This window comes from Podarcis pityusensis, assembly GCF_964106645.2.
Source record: "Podarcis pityusensis genome assembly, chromosome: 3".
NCBI classification, from domain to species: Eukaryota; Metazoa; Chordata; class Lepidosauria; order Squamata; family Lacertidae; genus Podarcis; species Podarcis pityusensis.
In genome coordinates, this window is record NC_138026.1 from 59,071,554 (window position 1) to 59,097,938 (window position 26,385).

Genomic DNA, 26,385 nt, shown 5'->3' on the forward strand with positions numbered 1-26,385 from the left:
TTTCAACATATACATTTTATTGCACGCTTTATCCTAGTATATGCATTTTTGCACACATTATGGGGCTGGAGAACGGCATTGCAAAATTCAAGAAAGTGTCCGAATTTTGAAGGATGGCTGTGTTTGGGTTCGTGTATTCTTTCAGAAAGTGTGAATTAAGTAGGTCCACTTTTAAATGACTGCATGGAATGCTTGCTGTTGACTTGATAGGCATTATGGGAAATTATGGTTGAAAGTTACTGAAATTTATTTAGGATCCAGTATTGTGAGATTTGGAGTACCTTTTGTGAAGTTTATGCACACCTACTTTGCTGTTAAATCATACTTCAGGTGATCTTGTGTTGCTACAGTCAGCTAGGATACGGTGTAAAAAGAATTCATTTAAAGTGACTTCTAGACAAAAGTGCTTTTTCTCCAGGGCTGTGTTCAGGGAAACTGAAATGTTGTGCATTACAGCACTGTTTTTCGGTTCCTACTTTGACCTTCACTACCACTAGGAGGGGGAAAGGTCATTCAACACCTCCTAGGCCAGGGCCTACGTGGCCAGAAGGCTGGACTGTTCTCAACAGTATAAAAACTAGTTAAGTTGCTTGTTATTATTTTTATAACTGCCCCTCAGGATGCAAAATGCCAAGGGCAACATACTAAAAATATAGGTACTATTACAGCAACTTCAAGAGAGGCTAAATTAAAATGCTTGGAGACCAATGCCAACTGTTTCCTGTGCTTTTGTGAAAGAGAGATTTCGTTTCCCTGGCAGACTGGCAACAAATGGGCTATAATGGGGAGCAAGGCATGAATATTATTGCAAGTCTTTTTCCAACTTAACCCATGTGAACTGTGTTAATGACCACACAGTGATAAAACTATTGCTCCCTCCTTAGTATAAAGCTGTCTTTTATGGGCACATTTGGATTTGAAAGCAGACTCTCTTGTTGGGTTTAAATAAGGAGGTGTCCTTGGCAATCAGACTCCAGCTAATTAAAACCTGTCCATCTGTTTAGCATCTGACTGAAAGATTTGCAACTGGAAAGTGACCATGAGGCAGCAAAAACATTTTTCTAAAAAATAAAAACAAAAATATTCATGGAATGTCAAGGGCCCTCCAGGAATATCAACTAAGAAAAGTCACTGCAAAACCAGCTCATTAGCAGACGAATCAGAAAATAGCCAAGTGACGTTTACCACAAAAGCTCATTTAAACCCAGACATTTCATTCTCCACAGGTTTATCAGAAGCTGGGATTTCTCCCCCCCCCCCCACTCCCCAGCCCCAGTAAGTTATGCTAATAGCAGAACAAAAAGCCCATGCTTCCAAATGTGCATTGTGAGGAAATTCTCTGAATATTACAAATAACTGCATAGCAAAATGTGGTGGTAGTTTCTTCTCACACCTGCACCCCAGCCTAGTGCCAAGATGCACATACATCTGTGTAGGCGCATTGTTTTCAGTGGATCTTAAGTATAAATTTGATATGCAGTAGAAGGTGCCCCATCAATAAATCTATTTTTATGGGCTTGGTATTCACCTATGTGGCTGCTGTTGAATGATAACAGAGATTTTGTTGTTGTTTAGTCGTGTCCGACGCTTCGTGACCCCATGGACCAGAGCACGCCAGGCACTCCTGTCTTCCACTGCCTCCCAAACTGCAGTTTGGTCAAACTCATGTTGGCCGCTTCTATAACACTGTCCAACCATTTCGTCCTCTGTCATCCCCTTCTCCTTGTGCCCTCCATCTTTCCCAACATCAGGGTCTTTTCCAGGGAGTCTTCTCTTCTCATGAGGTGGCCATGGTGAAGGGGCTTGAATAACTCAGAGAAGCTATGAGCTATGCTGTGCAGGGCCACCCAAGATGGCCAGGTCATAGTGGACAGTTTTGACCAAACGTGATCCACTTGGAGCAGGAACCAGCAAGCCACTCCAGTATCCCTGCCAAGAAAACTCCATGGACAAAGATAACAGAGATAGACTAATGCAAACCTTTTGGACAGGAATCCCTTAACAATAACTCACAACATAAAACAGTCCACTGCCTATCCTAATCAGATAGCAGCAGCTGGAGTGGAACCTTCTATCTAACGAAGGATTGCATTTCTTACAAAATGGGGAACCAATATCCACACCTGCTGCCATGGTTAAATATCAGATGCCTGTCTGCTACTCCCAGCTCCGAGGGCCTTCACTGCGAGAAGTGAAGTTACAGGGAACCAGGCAGAGGACCTTCTTGGTAGTGGTGCCCACCCTGTGGAATGCCCTCCCATCAGATGTCAAGGAAATAAACAACTATCTGACTTTTAGAAGACATTTGGAGGCAACCCTGTATTGGGAAATTTTTAATGTCTAATGTTTTACAGTTTTTAATGTATTGTAAGCCACCCAGAGTGGCTGGGGAAACCCAGCCAGATGGGCGGGATATAAATATGATAATGATAATGATAATGATAATGATAGGTAGGTTAATTCAAAATATCAAAATATTGTCATTATTTTTAAATGCAGTGGTATCTTGGTTCTCAAAAGTAATCTGTTCGGGAAGTCCATTTGACGTCTGAAACATTCGAAAACCAAGGTGCTGTTTCCGATTGGTGCAGGCGCCCCAGAAACAATAACCTACAACCACATTGGATGTTCGGCTTCTGAAAAACATTTGAAAACCAGAACACTTACTTCTGGGTTTTCAGCTTTCGGGAGCCAAAATGTTTGAGTACCAAGGCGTTCGAGAACCAAGGTACCGCTGTAATGGTTTAATTATATATTTAGATTGCAACTTATGGTGTGCAAGTTGTATTGGATTGGACCTATTCTAGTAGGCCCCAATGGCAAAATTGATACAGCACAAGCAGTGAAGACATACTTTGGCTTATCCACCAACTGCATTTTTGCAGCATGATCCTGCAGCGTCCAGGCTATGGAATGGCAGAAGCCTTGGCAAAGTTTACATCATCATTGCAAGAGGGGGTGGGTCCAGGGTTTCTGTTCATCTGTCCGTCCATTCATTCATTCATAATATTTATAGACCACCTTCTAGGGCCAAACCCTGATAGCTGCATTAGCATGGCTGCAGTGAGCTAGTCATAAGAGCTGGATCAAACCAAATGTACGTCTAGTCCAGCATCCTATTCCTCACAATGACCAACTAGATGCTTATGCCATAAACTTTATGGAGAGCCAACAAGAAGGTCCTGGATACAATTGCCCTCTTCCACTGTTGTTCCCCAGTTCTGGTATTCAGAGGTGTGTTGCTTCTGCTTCCTGGAGGTAACATGCAATCATTCGGACTGGGCCAGTTGTGGCCTTGTGTAGTTCAAGATGCTTCTTACCCATTCCTTCAACCCTTTCCACTTTTAATATCTGCAATATTATAAGGCAGCCTTTTATATGGTCCATTCCCTCTTAGATGAGGAAGGGCCATTGCTCAGTGACAGAACGTCTATTTTATGCACAGAAGGTCTTGGCAATCTCTAGGCAGGGCTTGGAGAGACGAGACCCTTGCCTGAAACCATGGAAAGTGTCTGCCAGACAATGCTAGCAATACTGGACTGGGTGGCTAATGGTCTAACTCAACTCAACCTTCATATGTAATAGCTCAGGTCAGTTTAAAAGCATCATACACCTGCAAACTCCTGAAATATATTCAAGCACTGTACTCTAGATAGACGGGAAAGTCTCCTTTTGGTGGAGTACTGTTGACTTCATTGAACTTTTCACTGGGGTGAGTTTTGCTTCCTGCACTTACAAATTGCTCATTCCCACTACCATTGGCAAGCAAATGCAGTATCGATGAGATCATTGTTTGCTCTTTGGAGTTTATAGAAAGGAGCTGCAGCCGGATCATTTCCCTCATTGTCAGATTATTTAACCAAAATGTCATTTAAGTTTACAGTATTATAAAAGAAATGTCGCTCTTCTGGTTTATTGTTCATCATAGCAAATAATCAAACCGCAACTAAGTAGAAGGCTTGGTGGATTCCCCCCCCCCCTTTTTTTTCTTTTTAGCGTACCCTATGTTTGAATATGAGGATGATTAAAATCCATTATGTTCTGGCAGAAATTCACTTTCTTCTGGCTGGGAATGCGGCCTGAAGAAAGTGAGAAAGCAAAATCAGAGAACAAAATGTTTCCTGATCCCAAGCTGCACAATTCCTCTGCGTGTTCGTAACAGACTGTGCGGCAACAGAGGCCTCCGAGGCATGACGTCCCCTGTTACCTGCAGTTATTTTGTGGTAGAAACTGCCACTTGAAAAACCGTGTCACAGGCTTGAATCCAACTAGTTATTGCACAAGCAGAATGCCTTCCACGTAACTTAATTTCCACCTCTGTGTATTGCGTGCACCTCCGCAACTCCCCCATCTGCTCTTAGTTTCCTGCACCCCTATGGAGAAGATTTGAGGGGATGTGGGGTGCACACAGAGGGAGGAGAGGAGGGGAAGGTCTGTTGCGCAAGCAGAAGTCATTCTGTGTCCCGGCGCTGTCAGTCAAGGAATGTAAAAAATGAGGAATTAACTCGTTGTTGTCTAAAGTACGCTTATAAGTTGGGGAAAAGCACGTCTATCAGTCCTATGATTCTCAACTACTCCTAGGTGTGCACTCGATGGGCAGTTGCAGCAAAAGAGAGGCCCTGTCCCAACTTCAGCTTATCTATCGTCCCCACCTGAGCTGTGTGCAAGCAGGTAAAGATTACATCTGTGTGTAACCTGCTTCTGCTCACCCCTTTACAATTCTCACCTGGTCCTGGGAGACAGTGGAGCAGGAGAAGTAGGGGCAGGAGGAGGAGGTGAGGAAGCCCTTGTGTCTACACCAGCCTTACTTATCTCTCCCTCCTCCTGCATCAAGTGTCCTTCACTCTCCAATCCTGCAGCTTCTCCTGCCTCTAACTCTTCTTTCCTAGCTGCTACAGATTCCCCCAGACCATGGAACCCTTCTTGCAAGTTATCTCAAACCCCACTTCACCTGGTGCCCACGTATCAGTATCTGACCACCACCCCTGAGTGTCCAGCTAGTCCCTGACATCCCGCTCACTCAGTGACTCTGTTGAGTCCAAACCTTAAAATATAAATATGTATTTGTTTAGATAGCACCCATCATTATGTAGCTGGAAGGGAGACTGTTCTTGCACTTGCGGGTTTTCCACAGGCATCCGGTTGGCCACTGTGAGAACAGGATGCTGGACTAGATGGGCCACTGGCCTGATCCTGCTTGGCTCCTCTTATGTTCTTATCAGTGGGCATGGCCCTTTACAGGGAGAAGATCAAAGGTCACTGGCCCAGGGGGATGTCATGATCCTGAGGCCTGCCTCCCCATCTTATCCAGCCCTGAGAAAAAGAACTATTCCCTAGGAGTGGGGAATGCTCAGAATTACCAGACTAACAGTTCTGAAGCTGCTGCTGCAAAAAAGGAAAACAGATGAAGAACATTTTACTGTGGATCCAGCTTGCTTTCTGAATGCCGGTAACGCAATCTGAGAAACATGTTTACAAATATTTCAAACCCTCATGAATCTTGTGAAGGAAACAAAATATAGCAAAGGACAGGAACTCTGATCTTTATACACGATATGGGTGTAACTAATGATACAAGACTACCACATCTTCCATCTGTGCAAAAGATGTGCTAAAAATAAAAACAAAAATAATCACGTCATTGTTTGGGGGGGTGTTTGGAAGCAATAATGTCAGCAGCCCTACAGAAGCCAGAGAGTGAGGCAATGTCTTGCCACAAGTCAGTGATAATGGGTAAGCAGACCTACAAATTGAAGACCTCCCAAGCTAAATGGCATGTGAGCAGTCCCACTGTCAACGCTTTTGAGCAGCTGATATCCTTCTCAGCTGAATGCTGAATCCCTTGCTTTTATTTGTTTACCAGAAAACTGTAGGAAAACTTCATATCCTTGAGATCACCTCACAATAATTCACATGGGGGGGTTCATTTGCCAAAGATGGTCAGGAACTTCAGTAGGTATAAATTTGTAAAAACTGGGGAAGAAGATAGGATGTTGTTAGCCAGTCCTTGTAATGAAGGACAGTGTGATTTATATGGTGGAAATCCCTCAGGATCTCTGTGGAACAAGTAAAGTAAAGGTAAAGGGACCCCTGACCATTAGGTCCAGTCGTGACCAACTCTGGGGTTGCGGCACTCATCTCGCTTTATTGGCCGAGGGAGCGGGCGTACAGCTTCTGGGTCATGTGGCCAGCATGACTAAGCTGCTTCTGGCAAACCAGAGCAGCGCACGGAAACGCCATTTACCTTCCCGCCGGAGAGGTACCTATTTACCTACTTGCACTTTGATGTGCTTTTGAACTGCTAGGTTGGCAGGAGCTGGGACCGAGGAATGAGAGCTCACCCCGTCGCAGGGATTCGAACCACCAACCTTCTGATCAGCAAGCCCTAGGCTCTGTGGTTTAACCCACAACGCCACCCGCGTCCCTTTTGTGGAAGAAGTAGTGTTGTGCAGAAAGCTGTCCTCCATCAGGTCGCATATAACCTCTCTGATACCATCATGAGCACCAATCATCATGAATGCACAAGAAAAGGGGCATATGGATGTTCCCCCTGCCCTTTCTTGGCCCTATGATCCAATTGAAACTGTCATCCCATATCTTAAAATTGTGACTGGCTAGTGTTCCCCCCCCCCCAGGCCGTGTTCCTTGTATCTCATAAATAAAGCACGTCTCATTGCTGACCCAAAGTAATGTTTGTCACCTTTGTCACCGCTTCTGTGATCTGCTGCCCACACGGATACTCACGTGCAATGGTAGCCACCTCAGAAGTAAAAACAAACAACTCCTTTCAGTGTTTTGGTGTTATTTGCATGCAAAGTTTATAAAGGAGCTACTCACTGGAATACTAAGAAAGATAAACAGATGGCAAAACTCTAAAGCCTGTTTCTGGAAACCTACTTGGAGAGAACAGCTAATCCATTGTTCAGAGTCTGAAAAATATTATGAGTCTGGAGTGGGAAATGGATGTGGAGAGAAATCCAAGAAAACAAAGTTCAAGGAGCAGAAATTCACTGCGGCTTTCCTGAACCAGGCACAGAAGCCCAAATGTAGAGGAGAGACCATGTGGGCATGTAAAAGGTGTGCATATGGAGCAGTGGAATGGGGAGGTGCATAACCAGAAGACAGCAGCAATATAACTGGCTCTCTAAATTCAGAAATGCCAATATAAGAGTTTCCCCAGCCTGATGGGTAGAACTGTTTGTTAAGGGTTAGACTGAAAGCAGCAGCTGTTATGGCAACAAGGTGTGCCAGTTACATAACCATGGCAGAGATGTAAATGGAAAGGCAAACTGAGCTTTATTTATATCAGCATTTCCAAACTAAAGAGGAAAGGAAGGAGGGACAGACAGATGAACAGAAAACTGTCACAAAATTCAAAGAAGTATGAACTTCAAAGGCTAGCTGTGATTTGGTTTGTGCATTGTTTTGGAAGGTGTGGATCAGGTAGATTTGCTTTTAAATGTGGGTTGAACTGAATTTCTCACCAACCATACATGCCGGAAATTTTGTCCACCACTGAACTTCTTATAGGGGAAACCCTGATATGTTTCCCAGCAACACAGTTTGGAATCTGTGATTCTAACAGATTTTGGTCATAACTAGATGTTAGGGAGACACACGACTGCTGCCAAAAATGGCATCCCTGTGCTCAGTCCTGCCCTAATCCCTTTTAACATCTTGTGAAAGTCTGCGTTGAAGTAATCATTTACTTGGGCTTTCATCAGATTGGACCTCTGAAAGAATTCCAGCTGACAAACATTGGTAAATCCCGGGATTTGCACAGTGAGAAGGTTGATACTGAGTTTCATCTACTAGAAGAGAGGTAAATATTTAGCCCTGGCTATTTTTATCTAAGCCATACTTGGACAAGTGCCAGAGTAAAGCATCTAAGCAAGGCAAGGCCCTGAAGGAACACTGTGAACTCAGCCAGTCCCCCACCCCAATAATTTATTTCTCTCCGCAACTTTCTACTCAGAAACAAAAAAGGATGCAGACAGGAAATAGGATTCCACATAGGACTACAATTAATAGGAAATGACAGGCGTAGCTGGAACTTATAAACAGCGATCTTTGTATTGACTAAGAGTAGTTGTTGGCATCTGTCTGGTCTCGAGAGACAATGGAGTGCTCCTCCAGGGGTGAAGTTAAACCGCTGCATTAGCAACACTGAAGTGACCTCCCTGGGTCACAAGCCTGGGCAGTGTGAATGGAGATCCTGGTCAGCCCACTTGACAAGACACCCCCCCCCTTGTCCTTGCTGATGTGGTCCAAAGAAAAGCAGAGCAATATATCTGGCACCACTGGGCTGCAGGAGTTGCCGGAAGGAGGCATCCAAGTCACCTTGGGGACTCCACTTAATATTTTTGTAGGAGTTACTCCTTAACTTTTTCTTCTCCCAAAAAACATGCCTCATGACAGTGGATTTTTAGGATCAGAGTTTTCCTCCTCCTAGATGGGCTACCTTCCCAAGTTGATGAGACCCATCTATCTGGGTAAGACAAGCTTCCTTAAACTCGGCCCTCCAGAGGTTTTGAGACTGCAATTCCCATCATCCCTGACTACTGGTCCTGCTAGCTAGGGATCATGGGAGTTGTAGGCCAAAAACATCTGGAGAGCCGAGTTTGAGGAGGCCTGGGCTAAGAGTAAGGTCTGAAAATCCTCTATGCTCACGTAAAGTGGGGTGCACTTTCTCCAGTACACGCCCACATGTCCAAGTAACTGTGGTGGCATTCATGTTTATCACAGGCCACTTGGTTTGGATGTGATAGGAAGATGCTTTAAGATAACAGTTGCTTTACTGGAGGCAAGCACCTAATAGTTTGAAATAGCTTGCATGAGAAGGGAGGGGCCTTGTTCTCTTCCCTACTGTCTCTTTGGCCTGTGAACTCATGGAAACAAAGAAACCAAACCATTAAAACCAAACACACATGCTCACATCTATGTTTGTGCCAGACAAAGCAAAGGGGAAATGGAGAGTATTCACCCACCCTAGTCAATGTCCAGCATAATAATTAGGAAGGGGAATTTAGTTCACTTCCTGATCATCTGTTGATTAAACATTCATTCTGATTTGTTTGTTGGCGTGATATCACTTCAAGCAATCCTACACCTAACCCATACTTTTCAATATACTTTCCTGCCACCTCCTTTATCAGAAAAACTCCCACTCTCTTTTTGGGATGGGGGAACAGGTTTGCTGAGCAAGAGCACCAAATCCACTTTAACGGCATAACCCAAATTTGCCAGTAAGTGATTCAATCCTACCTCAAAATAGTAATGGACCCTAAAAGTTCCAACAAAGAGCAGCTCAAAGAAACTAAGGAATCACTTTCCCAAAGAAACATACAAGGAACTTTACACAGGCTCTTCTTTTTCTGGGAGCACAGGACTGGAAGAATTAACTTGTGGAGAGTTAACTCTCAGAGCAGATTGGCATGTGCAATTTGGTGCCATTTCCCCCCTTTGTGTGATGTCCCCACTGTGCAGAAATGGACACATTCAAAGGGAAGGGAGAACATATCTATTTTTAGGGGAAAGTGCCTCCACATAAAAAGCAGCCCCAGGCTGCGTTTTGCTGATGCTGTGAACAGAGGCGTTACTAAATACAGATGTTAGATGTTGTGTCTGTCATGTTTACTTTTTGAGTGGTGTGGAGCACCATGCAGAGACCAAAATAAACTCAAAGTGGACATGCAGATTTTGTTATTCTAATAGCATCATATATGCACTCAAAAACACTCATAAATATATGGAAAAGTAATTTTCAGATCACAGCTTCATCCCAAGACCTAAAGCCATGCAGGGCAAGCTGGAACAACAGTGTAAATTCTTTGTAGCCGAGACTTTTTCCTTGAATAAATATGTAACAAGCTTAGACCCATGAAAAAATGTTCATGGTTTGTGCCAGGTTAAATCAGACGCACATCAAAATGTGCATCCGAAAACAGATGCTGTCTAACAGAACTGAACTGATGCTGACAACATCTGCATTTAGATGGGCTTCCAAATGTCCATTTGAGAGCAGATATTTTATAATTATATGGCACTGATTTCTGAGGAATGAGCACTTGGATACAAAACTGTGCGGCTTCTACTAAAAGCAATGCATCACCAATAGGCTGTATCTCCACTTGACTGCATATATGGATGTGCACTCAACTTATCCCACTGTCCTTTAAATTTGCAATTTATAGTATATTTGGGGAGTAAGAAAGGAGCTTGGATGAGGTGGGCCTGGGGAACTCCTGCTCTGACACCAGTGTCCTCTCCTGCAGTTGCATGGCTGACTTGCATGAGGAAGGAAATAGTACATGGAGGAGATGCACTTATCAACAAGCATCGAATCCACCTCCCCCCTTCCAGACTGCAGCCGGGCTCTGCCTATCACAATTTAAAGGATCTGGTAGACAGGTAGGAGCTACCTGGGCTCAGAGAATTTGAGTTCCACATTTTGTCCTATCTCTTCTTCTTCCCATTACCTTTAAGACTGATGGGGTCCAAGATCTCAAACTAAATTATTTGCTTTTAGCATCCAGTTACATAACTGCATAAGCAAGCAATTCGAAAATAAATGGCAGACACATTCGCTCATGTAGCATTCTAAAATAAAACCAACAATATTTTTCCATGCTAAGAAAGATGTAAACAAATTGTTCATAGGTGAACAAATATGGTTTTGGGGTAAAAATAAATAAATAACTGCCCTCCTACAAGGTAGGGTAAAGGAACTGGGTATATTTAAGCCTGGAGAACAGAAGAACACCAGAGGAGAGGAGGATGAGTACCTAAAAGGCTGTCACAAGAGGACAAAGACTTGTTTTCTGTTGCCCAGTGGAGTAAGGCTAGAAGTAATGGATTAAAATTAAATGAAGAAGGGTGAACACAGGAACACAGAAAGCTGCCTTATACCAAGTCAGACTACTGGACCATCTTCTGACAGAGGCTACCCATGGGTTTAGACAGAAGGTTCACCCAGCCCTACTGGGAGATGCTGAGAATTGAACGTTGGACCTTCTGTATGCAAAGTAGAGAAGAAACAAGAACACATGGCGCATGTGTCTGACTGCGAAGTGCAGCTTGAAAAGAAAAAGAGAACTTTTTTTTTTAAGAGTGGGAGAAGTTGGCTAGGAAAATAAGAGACATTCCCGAAGGTAGGCCACAATTTCAAACAGATACGCTTTGACTATGCTGACGTTTCAGCTGACAGTGTCCCTTTTACTCTAGCTGACTGTGGTACCTACAAGGGCTTCCTCTTCGTGAGACCAGCTCTTGGCAGGCGCTCGCCCTCCTGTTTCCCAGTGACGAGAGCCTCTGCTGCTTGTTCATTGGTTAGCCTGTCGTCACCAGCGTCTGGAGGCTTTTCCTGTGGAAATAAAAAAGACATGGGCAGGAGAGCAGACATATTTGGTAATGTTTTGCTTCAGAGTTTCCTTTTTCACAAGGCTTTTGCTTCAGCAGCAAAAATTCTAGAATGCAGTTTGGGGAGCAGGAAAGAGAATGAGAGCAAGAAGACCTTGGAACTGATTCTAGACAGACCTCAATGCTTATAAATTTGTCAAAGTAAGCCAGTTTTTAAAAAAAGGCTGAACACGAAGAAGCCTGCAGGAGATGGTGATATTTAAATAAGGATACAAACCAGATCACTAGTCCTGTTGAGGATTACAATTCAGGGCAGCTACTTGCTAGTCTTTCAAACAGTCCCTGGCCTCATATTGTCACCATCCTCTGTGCTACCCATGTTGTAATTTTAATGGCTTTTTAAAAAATAGAACTGAAACATTAGAAAAGATTTTAAGCAGCTTATGAGGGAAACAGTCTGTTCATAAAGCACAATGCCCTTATTTATCACAGGACGTCTTGGGTACTTCTGCTTATTCCAGTCAAGTATTTGAAACAATTGAAGCCCACTTTCCAAGACACAAGTGAACAGCACAGTTGACCACTTCGTATTATATTTGTTGATTGAGCAAGATTATATGGAAGTAAGCACATGCGGAGAATAGGCTCTCATCTACTACTACACTATATCACTAACATCTATCCAATCATCTCTTGAAGTGGGTGCCCAACAGCTTTTTTGAATTTTGAGAGCCAATAAGTATATTTCTGTATTTGTTTTGCCTTGCCCTGCTCATGATTGCCTGCTTTAATTCATCATGATTACTGACTGAAATATGATGACATTGCTAATATACTGAGCTCTGCCCCTTTTCAATGTGCTGGATCCATATACAAAACTTAACCCTGTCCTTTCTTCCTTTATTGGATTAACAACAACATAAACCGGCTCTCCAGAAAGTGTTTCGTTAGGACACAGTTTATTGCATTAAAAGGAAACTCAGAAATCTGGGAAGATCTTTTGGATGCCAAGAACCTCTCTTGTTCTTTCTCTTTTTTGGAAGGACTGCCATCGGTTTTGAGAAAAGAGCTTCAGGAAAAATATTATTCAAGTGAGATAATTTCTGTCTCACCAAAGAGTAATTTTCTTTTGACATCAAATCTATCTATCGGAACTCCCTGCTGTCTTCATTACTAACATCAGCGCATGTGGCTTAATTTCTTCTCCCTGATGTTGCAAATTCTTTTCTTCAACCCAAATGCAGAAGTTTGAAAGGCAAAAATAAACTTAATTTGTGGTAAGTTCTCTGGAATGTTAGTTTTCAGTCCCTAGGAATGTTTGGCCATGGAGGATCGTCCTTTCTTCAGACAGTGGAGGTTGGAAAGGGTGGTCCCTCAGAAGCATGCCAGGCTTGTAATTCCATTGGATGGTGTCCTGCATTAGTCATACTCAGAGTAGACCCATTAATTTCAACGGGTGGAAGTCAACTAATTCCTAGTCAGAGTACCCTCACTGAAATCAATGAATCTAAGTCATGTTGATTCACTACCAACAGGTCTATTTTGTGTAGGACTAGCATTGCATACCATCCAATGGAACTAATGTTGGGCATCACCCATTATTCACACATAACACTGTTCTCAGGGCTGCAGTCCTATACTGTGAGTAAACTCCAATGAATTCATTGGGGCACACTTCTAAACAGGCATTACACAGCTTAGCTCAGTTGGTTAGAGCATGATGCTGATAACACCCAGGTTGCAGGTTAAACCCCCTATGGGACAGCTGCACATTCCTGCATTGCAGAGGGTGTGTGGACTGGATAATACTCAGGGTACCTTCTAACTCTATGATTCTATGTATAGGATTGTACTGTCAGTAAGGTTTCACAATGACAAACCCAATAGTGTGGATTTGAGAATATTTCCCTTAAGGCTGCTAGCTGATGTTTTTATTTCAAAGGTGGTAATCTCAACTATCCATGTACAGTATTTATCTACCTACATGTATAACAACAACAACAACAACAACAACAACAATTTTATTATTTGTAACCCACCCATCTGGCTGGGCTTCCCCAGCCACTCTGGGCAGCTTAAAGCACATGTATTCATGATGTCCTTTCTTTTTAAAGCAAAATCCTTGTTTTCAGGTGTGAATTTGGTTTTTATATACTTACTACTTTTTGTTTCTGCTTGTCATTACATTCCTCGAATGCATCCGATGGTATGAATGCGATTGGCTGAACAGGATGTGATTTCGTTCTTTCAGCAGAAGTATACTGATGTACCAGGGAATCTGGTTCTCTTTGATGTGACATATTATATTCCATTGGGTCAGTGGAAAATACCAAATACTTGTTCTTCTTAGTATCGGAAATACTTTCTTTTTGCTGTGCAAAAAGCAAACACAAAAGTATTGAAATGAATTTATGCCAGCAAAAGGTGGATGTTCATAATATTGTTTCCATTGTTCATTCCATTTTCACCCATTGCTTGGAAAAGTTATTCATAGGACTTGTATGTTCCATTTCCACTTGTTCAAATGGCAACCCTAGATGTATAGTGTGTGTGTGTGTGAGAGAGAGAGAGAGAGAGAGAGAGAGAGTGCGCAAGAGAAAGCGAGAGCGCAAAGATGTTCAAGTGAGTGCTACACTAGGCCTGCATATATTGTGATCCACTAGGCTGAATGTCACCTATCCACGGTTCTGTGTTCTACCAGGGAGTCAGGGGCTTGAAGAACTTCCTGCTTCTGCTCTTTGCTTAGGACAAGGGATATGTGTGTGTGTGAAGCACCACAATATTCAGCTGGCAGGCTACATTCAGCTTGGTGAGTCACACATTAAACCATTAACATTATAATGCAAATCTGTCCCCACACACCCCTCCTGTATCAATTGTGCATGACTGGATTGCAAGTTGTGGCCAACAGTGTCTTTTCTTAGTCCCAGAGTTTCCAGGTCGTCATGGAAGAGCAGTTCTATTTAACAAGGCAGAGTGAAAGTCCTGATGGTTATTATTAGCAAGTTTAATTCAGGATTGCTCTTAATTTACCACTGTATCCAATCCACAATACATATCTTTAGAATGCCCTTCGAGGTATCTTTGGCCCCCTCAATATTTGTTGGCGGGGGGGGGGGGCTGCCCACCCTCAAGATGGAAGGGATGGAGGAGGCCGAGCGCGGAGCCAAGCGTGTGAGAGGAGGAGCTGAAGGCCACTGAACCCACTCTGCGCTTGGTTTCCTTCCAAGAATGTCACATAGTGCACATGGTGTGTGCACATGATGTCGCACACCAGGCGCATGACATCACACACAAGCAACACATTAAGTGCACATGACGTCACACACGCACAACACGTGCTGGGGCCCCTCAATCTTGGACACAAGACGGCACCGATGGTAAAAGTAAATCAATCAAATTCAGCTCCTTTCCCCATATTAAAGTCATGCTACAATTAATTCAGGCCACTTCTGCATCTAAAATCACCAGTGTATGAAAAAAATGCAACATACCAATGTCAACTCATAACACAAAGATTTAGGAGGGCTATTTCAACGACACAATTATTATTTCCCCAGTACTATCAGTGCTTTACAAAGTATTGTAAGCGCATGGACATATACCAGACTGCCTGTCTTCTATACTACATGAAGGGAGAAGGAGGGAAGAGAGACAAAGGTAATAAAGGGATATATATAGTAACATGCTGTTACACACACACACTTATACAGTCCATACTTCCAGACACCTTCTCTTAGGTTTCTGGTAAGCATCTGAATATAGAAATATAGGAACCAATTACTTGACACCTTCCTAGCATATCACTGCAAGGTCAGGAAGGACAGAAATTTTGATTGGGGAGGAACTAAGCAACTGGCTCTGTTTATGTTGCTTACCAAGGAGATTGGGTGTAGCCCCATCAGATCACACATGCTTTGCATGCAGAGGGTTCCAGGTTCAATACCTGGCATCTCCAAGTAAGCCAAGATTCCTGCTGGAGACTCTGTAGAGCCATTGCTAGTCAGTGTTAACTGATGGCAGCTTCCTAAAGGCAGCATGGGAGGATGGTTCAAACAATTCAAAGGGACTGTAATGTTATTATTATTTTAATCAAACATCTAGAGCATTTCAGGTCTGGTGTTTATTTGCCTGAAGGGAAATGGTTTGCAAGCCTTGTGGATTTATTACACATTTGGGGGAAATGGTTGGAAAATGCATTTATCAGACAAAGGCAACCTTTGTCTCTTTCCCGCCCATTTCTGCTCCTTCTGCCTTTTCTATACAGATGCACACATAGCACAGAAATGAACAAGTTCTCTCTTTTTTTTTTTACTGTTTGGCTTTTGTTTATTTTATTCTTTTGCACCTGTGTGTGTGTGTGTGTGTGTGTGTAAGTTTTAAGGAAAGAACTATTTTGGGGGTTGCCATATGGACTCAGAGGACTCCAGCCATGGAATCTTCCTTGAAATGGGACAGAAATAGCTGTCTTCAAATAAACTGTGTAACTAAACACAGATGGCTGTTTCATGAAGACACAGCACTTTATAAGGTAGACAGGACCACACCCACACAGTGAATCTCCCCTATTCCAGTTTCATTGAAGATAGCACATCCTGTGAAAGCAAACTTTGCTGATCCCTGGCTTAGAGAAACATCATGTAGCCCCATGAATCATCACCATGAAAAAAGTTTCCATGCCCTGTAGTTTATAAAACCCTAGACATGGTTTAAGGTGGATGAAAATCCCATAAACCTGAAATCTGACCTGTCTCTCATGTGAGCATTTCAAGTTTGGAGATTTCCCCCTCTATCCCCTAATTGTCAATGGTGCAGTTAAGATATTCTGGTAGTCAGATTACTTTTTAAAAATAGCTACCCCGTTTTGGAATATTGAAGAACATTTCTTAATTAGGGAAAAAGAACATGCTACAGAAATTATAGGAGGCACACACAATTGATCTCTCTTGGTCTGAATGAAAGAGAAACCTATGGCTTTGGAGCAAAGAGCATCACAAAAGTCCTGATGACATAGGTGAGAATCAGAAATTCAGCTGGTAACAAAAAATATGCACAGTACAGAAATACAGCTGTATGAAAAATGTATGATGAGCTGTGCAAGCTAACATCTGATGCACATAGGATGCCCAGCCTAATCTAGCTGTGAAGGCAAAATATTCCGTAAAATGCTGATAATTCTACTGGATTGTATGGTGAGCTGTGAAATTAAGGAAAGTAATAAATAAGTAATTACACTCCAATTACCTATTATAGATATTATAGCTGTGACCTGTGAGTGATTGTGAACTTAATTGCAGTAAGTAACTCTTAATAAGATAATATCCAATGTTACTAATGGTCAGAGTAAGGTAAAGGTAAAGGGACCCCTGACCATTAGGTCTAGTCATGGCTGACTCTGGGGTTGCGGAGCTCATCTCGCTTTATTGGCCGAGGGAGCCGACGTACAGTTTCCGGGTCATGTGGCCAGCATGACTAAGCCGCTTCTGGTGAACTAGAGCAGCACACGGAAACACCGTTTACCTTCTGCCAGAGCGGTACCTATTTATCTACTTGCACTTTGGTGTGCTTTCGAACTGCTAGGTTAGCAGGAGCTGGGACCGAGCAAAGGGAGCTCACCCTCTTGCGGGGATTCGAACTGCCGGCCTTCTGATCAGCAAGTCCTAGGCTCTGTGGTTTAACCCACAGCACCACCACAGCGTCCCTTAATAGTTAGAGTAGACCTACTTAAATCAATGAGTTTATGTAACTTAGGCTCACTGAGTTCACTTTGAGTCTACTCTGAATATTACTGGCATTGGCTATCACCAATAACTTTCTAAATCATTTGGTTTTACTTGGTTCAGTGCTTGCTTTCTAATAAAAAGGTAATCTTGCTGCAACCAGATGTAATGGATCTTGTAATTGTACAAAGGAAATCATTTTTAGATGTTTCAACAAAAATACTAAAATGTCTAAAAGTAATTGAGCAAGCATTATTTGCACAGCTGTTTCGTTCTCCTTTTCCCAGAATATTTTGGCTGTATTAGAAAAGCTGGATGTAGTGGATAAAGTCACCTGTAGATTCAAAACAGAACCAGCAACTCCCATGCATGTTTTTGATATAAAAAAATATTGAGCACTTCCTATAGCCACAGCCACCCTTGCATAGCCACCCTTATATCTAATAATAATAATAATAATAATAATAATAATAATAATAAATTTTATTTATATCCCACCCTCCCCAGCCAAAGCTGGGCTCAGGGTGGCTAACAACAATCAAAATAATCCAACATTCTAAAAACATTCATTATAAAATTAATTAAAATCAAATTAAAATCAAATTGATGGCAACCATTAAGCAACATTCTGTGCAGATTGCCAGAGGAGGGGGTCAGGCTGCGCCCTGATCAAAGGCCTGGTGGAACAGCTCTGTCTTGCAGGCCCTGCGGAAAAATGTCAGGTCCCGCAGGGCCCTAGTCTCTTGTGACAGAGCGTTCCACCAGATTGGAGCCACGGCCGAGAAAGCCCTGGCTCTAGTTGAGGCCAGCCTAACCTCTCTGTGGCCTGGGATCTTCAGGATGTTTTTATTTGCAGACCGTAAATTTCTCTGTGGGACACACCAGGAGAGGCGGTCCCGTAGGTACGAGGGTCCTAGGCCGTATAGGGCTTTAAAGGTTAAAACCAGCACCTTAAACCTGATCCTGTACTCCACCGGGAGCCACTGCAGCTGGTATAGTACCGGATGAATATGATCTCGCAGCGAAGACCCCATAAGGAGTCTCGCCGTGGCATTCTGCACCCGCTGGAGTTTCTGGGTCAGTCTCAAGGGCAGCCCCACGTAGAGCGAGTTACAATAATCCAGTCTGGAGGTGACCGTCGCGTGGATCACAGTGGCTAGGTCAGGGCGAGAGAGATAAGGAGCCAACTGCTTAGCTTGGCGGAGATGAAAAAATGCCGCCTTTGTTATAGCTGTAATCTGCGCCTCCATAGAGAGGGAGGTATCGAAGATTACACCCAAACTCTTAACGGACGATGCTGGCACTAATTGCACCCCCGCAAGAGATGGGAGTTGCCCCCTCAATCCTATATCGCCCCGTCCCAGCCAGAGGACCTCTGTCTTCGAAGGATTTAACTTCAACCGGCTCCCACGTAACCATCCAGCCACAGCTTCCAGACATCTGGTCAGTGTGTCTGGGGCCGAGTCAGGATGGCCATCCATCAACAGATAGAGTTGGGTGTCATCGGCATACTGATGGCAACCCAGCCCAAAACTCCGGACAAGCTGGGCGAGGGGGCGCATAAAGATGTTAAAAAGCATTGGGAGAGAATCGCACCCTGAGGCACTCCACACACCAAGGAGTGGCGCGATGACAATTCCCCCCCCAAGCGCCACCCTCTGTCCCCGACCAGAGAGAAACGAGCGCAGCCATTGAAGGACTGTGCCCTGGATCCCCACGTCGGCAAGGCGGTGGTCCAGGAGTTCGTGATCGACCATGTCGAAGGCTGCTGACAGGTCTAGAAGAATCAGCAGCCCTGACCCACCTCGATCCAGCTGCCTGCGGAGATCATCTGTTAGGGCGACCAGAGCCGTCTCGGTCCCATGACCAGCGCGGAAGCCGGACTGGAATGGATCATTTACAATGAACTCTCACTTAAACAGAAAACCCCAGTCTGTATATAGTACATGATATTGCAAATTTCCATCCAAATTTAACAAGTAGGATTTAAGCAATTCTGTGTAAGAATCTACTAAAATGCATCCGATTTTTGTTCTCACTTGTAGGGGCAAGCTTCCCATGCCTAATTTGCTGCTAACTTCAGATTTGCCAGCTGATTGAAGAGATACAGCTGACAGCGATGAGGTTTCTTTATTTGGATCACTATTCATTTCATGAGTTCCTGAAAGAATTGAAGAACAGAAATACAATTGACAAAATCTGTTAAAACCAAATGTAATACAGGAGTGTGAATAGGGGTTTTTTTTAATTACCGGAGACATGTGCTCCCTATATCTTGGAGCATCTTTCTTATTTTTTATTTACTTGGTTTACTATTTCTCTGCCTGGGTAACTTTCGATCTCTCAATGTTATCCTGATGGCAGTCAGCAACTTGCAGCCCCTCAGTGTTCCTACAGCAGAGGGGGGAAACCTGTGGCCCTCCAGATTTTGCTGGACTCCAATTCCTATCATAGTCAACGTTCAGAGATGATGGGAATTGTAGTCCAGAAATACACAGGGCAGCATTCAGCTAACCCATCCTGCAAGCACAAGGATTTCTGGTTAAGCAGTGGGACTTGCCCCTCTGTTCTCTCCCTGTGTGCACCCTCCCCAAATCTGCTCCAGAAGGTTGAAAGAACCTGTAGAACAGATTTAGGGGGCATACTGCGGGGAGGAGAGGGGGAAATGTTCTACGGCACAAGCAGAAAACCTTGTGCCGATGGAACATTCTTGTCATGCTGCTTTGGATGCAACCCATCACTGTTCCACAGTGATAAAGTTAAAACTTAAACGTGGTCAAGCATTTCAGAGGGAATAGAGACGCTTTTTAATAGGGAAGCTTTTTAACATGCATCTCAAACAAAATTCTCTGATTGGGACAATTGAACGTTAGCTCTTTCATGAGCACAGGCTTTCTGAGTGGCTTGTCTCCTATTAAATTGCCATTACTCACTTCCAACAAAAGAGAGCTGTTCAGCTCTTTCTGGTTTAAATCAGTTGGTTTTATTCATTGATTTTGGGACAGGATTAGTGGAACGGATTGATCGGGAACGCTAAAAATGAGAGAGGTATCCTCGTATGAGGAATATTACTTTTCACACACATTAAATCAAATTAACCCTTGTTCCTTTCGATCGGTAAAGAGGATGGCCAGATGCAGCCAAGGAAAACACTTCCAGTCATTTCCATGGCTGTTTTAATTGGCAAAGCCTGCATGTCAGATTACTCTGTAATCCATACAAGAATGTTGTTGGGAAAAGATGAAGCATGCCTGACTTATCAGCCATATTCATCCTGGTTTCCTCAGAACATTGCAGCTGCAATGGACTGAAACTGGCAGCTCTTGGAGCGTTCTCAGACCGAGGACCACAAAAAGGTCTCTCTCATAATCACACCCTTACGGAAATGTCTCGAAACGCAGGCACACCTTGATCCACCATAATGAGGAGAGGCAAACCATGAATTTGAAAAGAAAGGGGGAAAAGGCTGGCTTGGATGCACTTCAATGAAATGGTTAGTTCCTAATTAATCTTACATGTTAACTGAACTGGAGCCAAGTACGCTTTAAAGTTGTGAAGTCTGGCACCCAAACCGTTCCAAGGCCAGGAAAGGGTAGTCACAGGAGATTGGTACTATGAAGGGCACTGGGTTGCCAGCTACTGAGTGAGCCTTGGAAATCCTGGCACAGCCCCACGTGCCTTTAGTGCGTTCATCTGACATTAAAAAACCCCCTCATTTTTCAAGTTCTTCTGCACACAGTCAAGATACAGGCAAGATACTTTTTTGTATAATGAAAGCAGAAAGGATTCTGTGCATCACACAAAGGCATGGAGCAGATGTTTTAAATGGTTTCACAAGGGCAGCTGCCAGAGAAAGGTGGTCTGTCATGTTTTGGGGGCAATTTTTCTTCTAGCCAATGTCAAAAATGAAAGTTTGTGTTAGCATGAAGAAAATGCATGGTTAACAGCTTACACACGAACAAATTTCATGTACAATGACTGATTCTGTGTAGAATTATTTGGCATAGTAGTGATGTAGCACCTGTAGCCTTAAAGAAAGGCAGTATCTGCCCATTTTTATTTGAAGGCAAACATATATTGTTAGAAATATATGGTTTCCTCCTTAGCGGTTTCCAAGATTCCTGGGTTTCCTCCTTATTAGTGGCCCCTCAATACAAAGATCTAAAATGAATATGATGAACAAGATTCATTTTCCTTGATGTCCTGCATGGAACTTGATGATCTGAAATAAGATCCCTTTAAAATAAGGAGTCTACCTTAAAATAAGGGCTATCTGGAAACTCTTTTTGTCATGACCCAAAGTAAGGTAAGGGGAGTGCTACTGATGCTTTGATTTACTTAGTCATCTTCCCAGTACAGTTCCAGAAACTTTCCAGTCTTGTCATCCAGGCACTGTTTTGGAAAATAACATAGAAGCATCATTTAGAATAGGATTTTCCAAACTTTCTAAAGTGTACAAAGCCTTTATGGGGTTTTTTTGAGGACCTACTGACTTGCTGTTAGGGAACACCTTCATGTTGCAGATTTATTCCTTCTAAAATGAAGTTTTGGGGCGTTGAAGATTTCCCCTTTTTCAGATGCTAAAGCTCCAAAGAGTCCCTGGGTCTTGAACTGTTGATTTGGCAAAGCTAATAGTTGTGCATTTAATACTGGGGTGAAACAAAACAAAATATCTTTCAAACAATGATGGAACCAGCTTGTCCCTGAGCTCTTATTGTTATTACATTTTGACCACACAATGCTTTCTCAGTCAGAGATCTCTGTGGATTACTTGGGCAGGCATTTTACAACCTATCACTCAGAGGCTGAAACTGCTGCCATTTCACCTTTTGACTTTTTCACTCAAACAATTAAAAAAGCATATTCTTTCATGATTCTTTGCAGATTATTTTAAGTGAGTCCAAAGTTGTCTTTCTGTCCCCGCTGCAGTGGCAACAAAGATGCATTGTAAAGCAGAACTGTTTGCTTGACACCAGACCTGTTCAAAAAAGAGGAAACGCTAACCTTTCCCCCCACTCAATTGCTGTAAATGTTTCACCTTATGAAAGCAGTATACAAAAGTGCTTAGGAATCATTAAAACAAAATGTGGGGGGGGGGGGAGAAATAGAACCCTGATCAATACCTACCTGTCGTCCTCTTTGCAACAACTCCCCTATCCTCAAGGTAACAGTCTGGGGCAGTTATATGACCAAAACACGTTTTTAGTTCTGCCCTAAATGTGTTTTAATTCTCTTACTTTTCAAGAAATATATCAAAGAACCTTAGAGAGTTAATGAGAGAAAGGTTCATTTAGTCCAGCATCCATTTCTCACAGTGGCCATCCTGATGCTGATGGGGAGATGCAGAAACAGGACATCTGGGATGCAGCACACTTCCTACCTGTGAACCCCAGCAACTGATATCCAGAGGCAGATCTTCTCCAGCTGTGGCAGGAGAGTGATTCATAAAATATGAATAATCATTTTTAAAAACTGTGCTCCCTTATTTTCAAAGGAGGAAATGCATTTGCCTGTATTTTTCCTTCGAGTTTGCAGCTAGTCCAACAAAGGGCAGCAGAGCCACCATGGGGGGCCGCCAGGACAGTTGTACTAGACTCAAACACAGCTCCTAGTAAAGTTCTGTGGAACGTATGGTGTGAGAACATATCTCCAGAGGCCTCTGCAAGAGCCCTAGGTCATGGTCTTATGTTAGCTACATACCGGCGAGTAAGGGACGTGGGTGGCGCTGTGGTCTAAACCACAGAGTATCTTGGGCTTGCCAGTCAGAAGGTCTGTGGTTCGAATCTGCACAACAGGTTGAGCTCATGTTGCTCTGTCCCAGGTCCTGCCTACCTAGCAGTTCAAAAGCACACCAGTGCAAGTAGATAAATAGGTACCGCTGTGGTGGGAAGGTAAATGGGGTTTCTGTGCACTCTGGTTTCCTTGAACCAGAATTGGTTTAGTCATGCTGGCCACATGACCCAGAAAGCTGTCTGTGGACAAACGCCGGCTCCCTTGGCCTGAAAGCAAGATGAAGGCTGCAACCCCATGGTTATTTTTGACTGGACTTACCCGTCCGGGGTCCTTTACCTTTACATACCTGCAATAGAATGAAGCCGTTGAATGGACTGCAAGTCTCCATGCTGCAGGTAAAGGGTGCCATTTTTTAATTCTCCTGTATGCAAAAAAACAAACAAGCAAGCAAGTCACTGCAAGTAAAAAAATTATTGATGAAACATCATGTGATGTCTCTGCAAACAAATCAGAAGGAATACTAAATAAATATCCATTATCCTCTAACCTCCCCACAAACTTTGTATAAACAAATCAGGATGTGTGCTCAGTAATGGGTCATCTGGAAGTGACCTAAGCCAGTTTCAGTCTCAGCTCCTCATTTATACAATGGGAATGATGCTACCTTCCTTTCCAAACGGAGGTACTGCATTTTCAAATTTCAAGTACTATCTAAACAATAAATATTGCTGCAGCAAAGCAGGGTGCCAGTATGGCACTTCTCAGCTCTTTAGTGTAATGGCTCATCCAAGCCAGGGCAGTCCGCAGATGAGGCAGCAGCAGGAGTCCTTCAAGTGGAACCCTGAATGGCTGAACTCAAAGGATAGATGGGAGTCAAAAGGAACAGGGTGGGAAAGAACAGTGGTTCCAGCTACAATAACAATGCAATTCTGTGCTTAGTTAATTTTGGCAGTAAGAATATGGTAATAAGTTTTGTTATGTTGATGTGGTACCACTGAAAATCAACACGCTTAGGGCTGTTTCCCATACTGCGTCATGGGAATGCTCCCATAATTCAATCCTATGTCTGAAAGTTTTTAACATGGTAAGTTATTATGCATTCATAATCCCCTGGGAAAAAAAAATATGTGCATGCATGCTAAGAATGTGTAACTGGATTAGTGCTTGAATAACTTTTATTGCACAATCTGTATACCACACCAGTACAAACTGGATTAGTAAGTACCGTGTCTCCCCCTAGAAGTAGCTATATGTTTAAAGTTTGACTTTCCTGTCTCCTAAGAACAGAGTATAGAAAGCAGCCTTAATAAGGGATATGAAATGGTGATTTTAGAGGGAAAGTAATAGAAAGCAACATGGTAAATCCTATGATTTATCACATCTCACCTAGCAAAGTGATGTGTGGGGATACCTCAGCTAGAGTGCTGCTTAAAGAGCCACCCTTCAGAAAATCTGTTTTTGAAAAAGTATCCTAGCCTCTTTTTCATATCAGCAAAATGGATCCTGGGGCTGCATAGACACCACAAGGGATACTGGGTGATATTCAGCAGACCTGCTAAAATCAAATTACTTAAGCCCATTGGTTTTAATGTGTCTGCTCTGAGTATGTCTAATATTGGGTATACCCCAATATTGGTGCTGTCTTCCAAAGGCCCAACTGAGAAGCAGAGCCCATCAGAAAAGGCACTTGGTTGTGATGTTCATGGAGCATATTGCAGGATAAATAGCACATTATTATATCCCCTCAACTTAAGCCAGTCATACAGGATGTGAGCACTTGTTCAGTTGTTTTCACAAATGATGTTCCTGTAAGTTTTTAAGCAGGCATGTATGCTATGTGATTTACATTGTTATGAATTGGAGTGGGCAGACTTTTTACAATCTCTACATTCAGTGACGGGTCATAATTTGAAAAATTCACAAATTTCTGAATTTAATAAGTACTGGGAACGACACCAGCTAACTTCCTCAAGGGGCCAGTCTGGTGATGGTGGGTTGATGCTGATGGCCAACAATGGTTTGATGGCCCCTCAATGGAAGCCATCAACCAGGCAGAAGGCTCTGGCAGGCACAGACGGAGGTTGCCAGGGTAACAGGGGTGTGTGATGTCACCACAGGAAGAGAGGGTGTCCTTTTACAGTAGAGGTTTGGGAAGCAGGGGTTTCTGGGAAGAAGAAGCAGGAAGTGGGCAGGATTCCATGTGGGGATTTGAAGGGCAGCAGCCTTGTTGGCTGGCTGGAGCAAGCTGTTGTGGGGGTGGTGCTTAGGATGCCTCTGAATCTAATGCCGTGCTGCTGGGGAGGGCAAGCCCCCTCTTGGGATGTAAATGCTGTGAACTCCCTCTCCTTAAAATTCAGGTGTAAATATATGGAAACAAGCCGTATTTATAAGACACTGCAGACTCCATTGTGCCTTGGTTTTCCAATGGAAACACAACCCTGGGTTAGTGCCCAGAAGGCCCCTGGAGTCTTGCTACTGCTCAACAGAGATTGCTTTTTTAGGGTGGTATCTGTGACCAGCTGATCACCAATATTACAGAACAAGCATCAAAAGCAAGTTTGGAAGAGCAAGTCTTCTTATGGAAAACATGCTTTTGTTAGGTGGCTTTACATTTCTAAAACAGTGACTGGGATTAGCAGCTATGAGTGGCTGGTTAGCATGTTTTTGGGGTGTGCATTGCACATATGCTTTTTAGGAAAGTGCAAGTTGTTTTTTTTTAGCCCTTGAGATATTTAACACTATTTATAATGCTGTACATTTTAGCATGCAAAGCAGCCAGGAACATTCTTGGGGCTTCTGCTGAGATACTGACCTGCCAGGCCGCCAGCTTTCTGTGGGCAACATATTTTTTCAACTGCAGTTCCTTTGAAAAGGACAAGCAAATATGCACATGTAGTTTACATACTTTCTGTGGTTTGCATATTCTGTGGCTAAAAATATCCAAACCCCTTTTAGCCCACCTTCAGAATCAGACTTGAAGTTAGACTGGGATGCAGAATCCAGTTCTTGTGAGTGTCTCGTCCTTCTTTGCATCTGGCAAAAAAAATTGAAAGAGAAGGAAACCTTAGACTTCAAGCATCTGACTTTGAGTTAACATTCTTGTCTCTGTTAAAGAGCAACAGCTCCATATGTCTCTATAAAAGGAGAAATGCACAAAAGTTTGGACAGGGCATGAGAACACTTATTAAATCCAATACTTGGTCAGGGAATCTTAAAGAAAATATTGTTTGATCTTGGATCCTTGCACCATTGAGAGAAGCAGACGCTTGTGGATTGTTGGCAACTTAGCTTAGCTTGCTCATAGTTTGCTATTCTAACTTTCTCAACATAAAAGGGTGCAAAGAGAATTTAGCCAAACTGGAATGAGAGTGGGTGGCCAATCAGACAAACCCCAATTCCCAGCACTGCAAGCTTGGACAAATGAGTAGGGTGTGGGACAAGTTGTAGATTTTCATTGCATTTGAGCTGGCAGAGTATGGTGCAAATCAGAAGAAAGGCACAGATGAACATGGAGCTGGAGCAAAATGTTATGGAGTTCTAGGAAAACATCTCACAGACATTTATTTGGTAAGTT

At 43.1% G+C, this 26,385-nt stretch overlaps 1 protein-coding gene across 1 annotated transcript in view; it reads right to left on the reverse strand.

Annotated features, from left to right (window-relative positions):
• The window catches only part of LOC308473817 (uncharacterized protein), a 115,949-nt gene that overhangs the window by 42,137 nt on the left and 47,427 nt on the right, over window positions 1-26,385 (reverse strand). The window contains exons 8-12 of the mRNA XM_080999547.1: window positions 25,772-25,844; window positions 23,158-23,232; window positions 19,118-19,239; window positions 13,518-13,730; window positions 11,241-11,362 (exon numbers count right to left, since the gene is read on the reverse strand). Coding sequence (XP_080855673.1) covers window positions 11,241-11,362; window positions 13,518-13,730; window positions 19,118-19,239; window positions 23,158-23,232; window positions 25,772-25,844 — 605 coding nt within the window. The remainder of the gene's footprint in view (window positions 1-11,240; window positions 11,363-13,517; window positions 13,731-19,117; window positions 19,240-23,157; window positions 23,233-25,771; window positions 25,845-26,385) is intronic.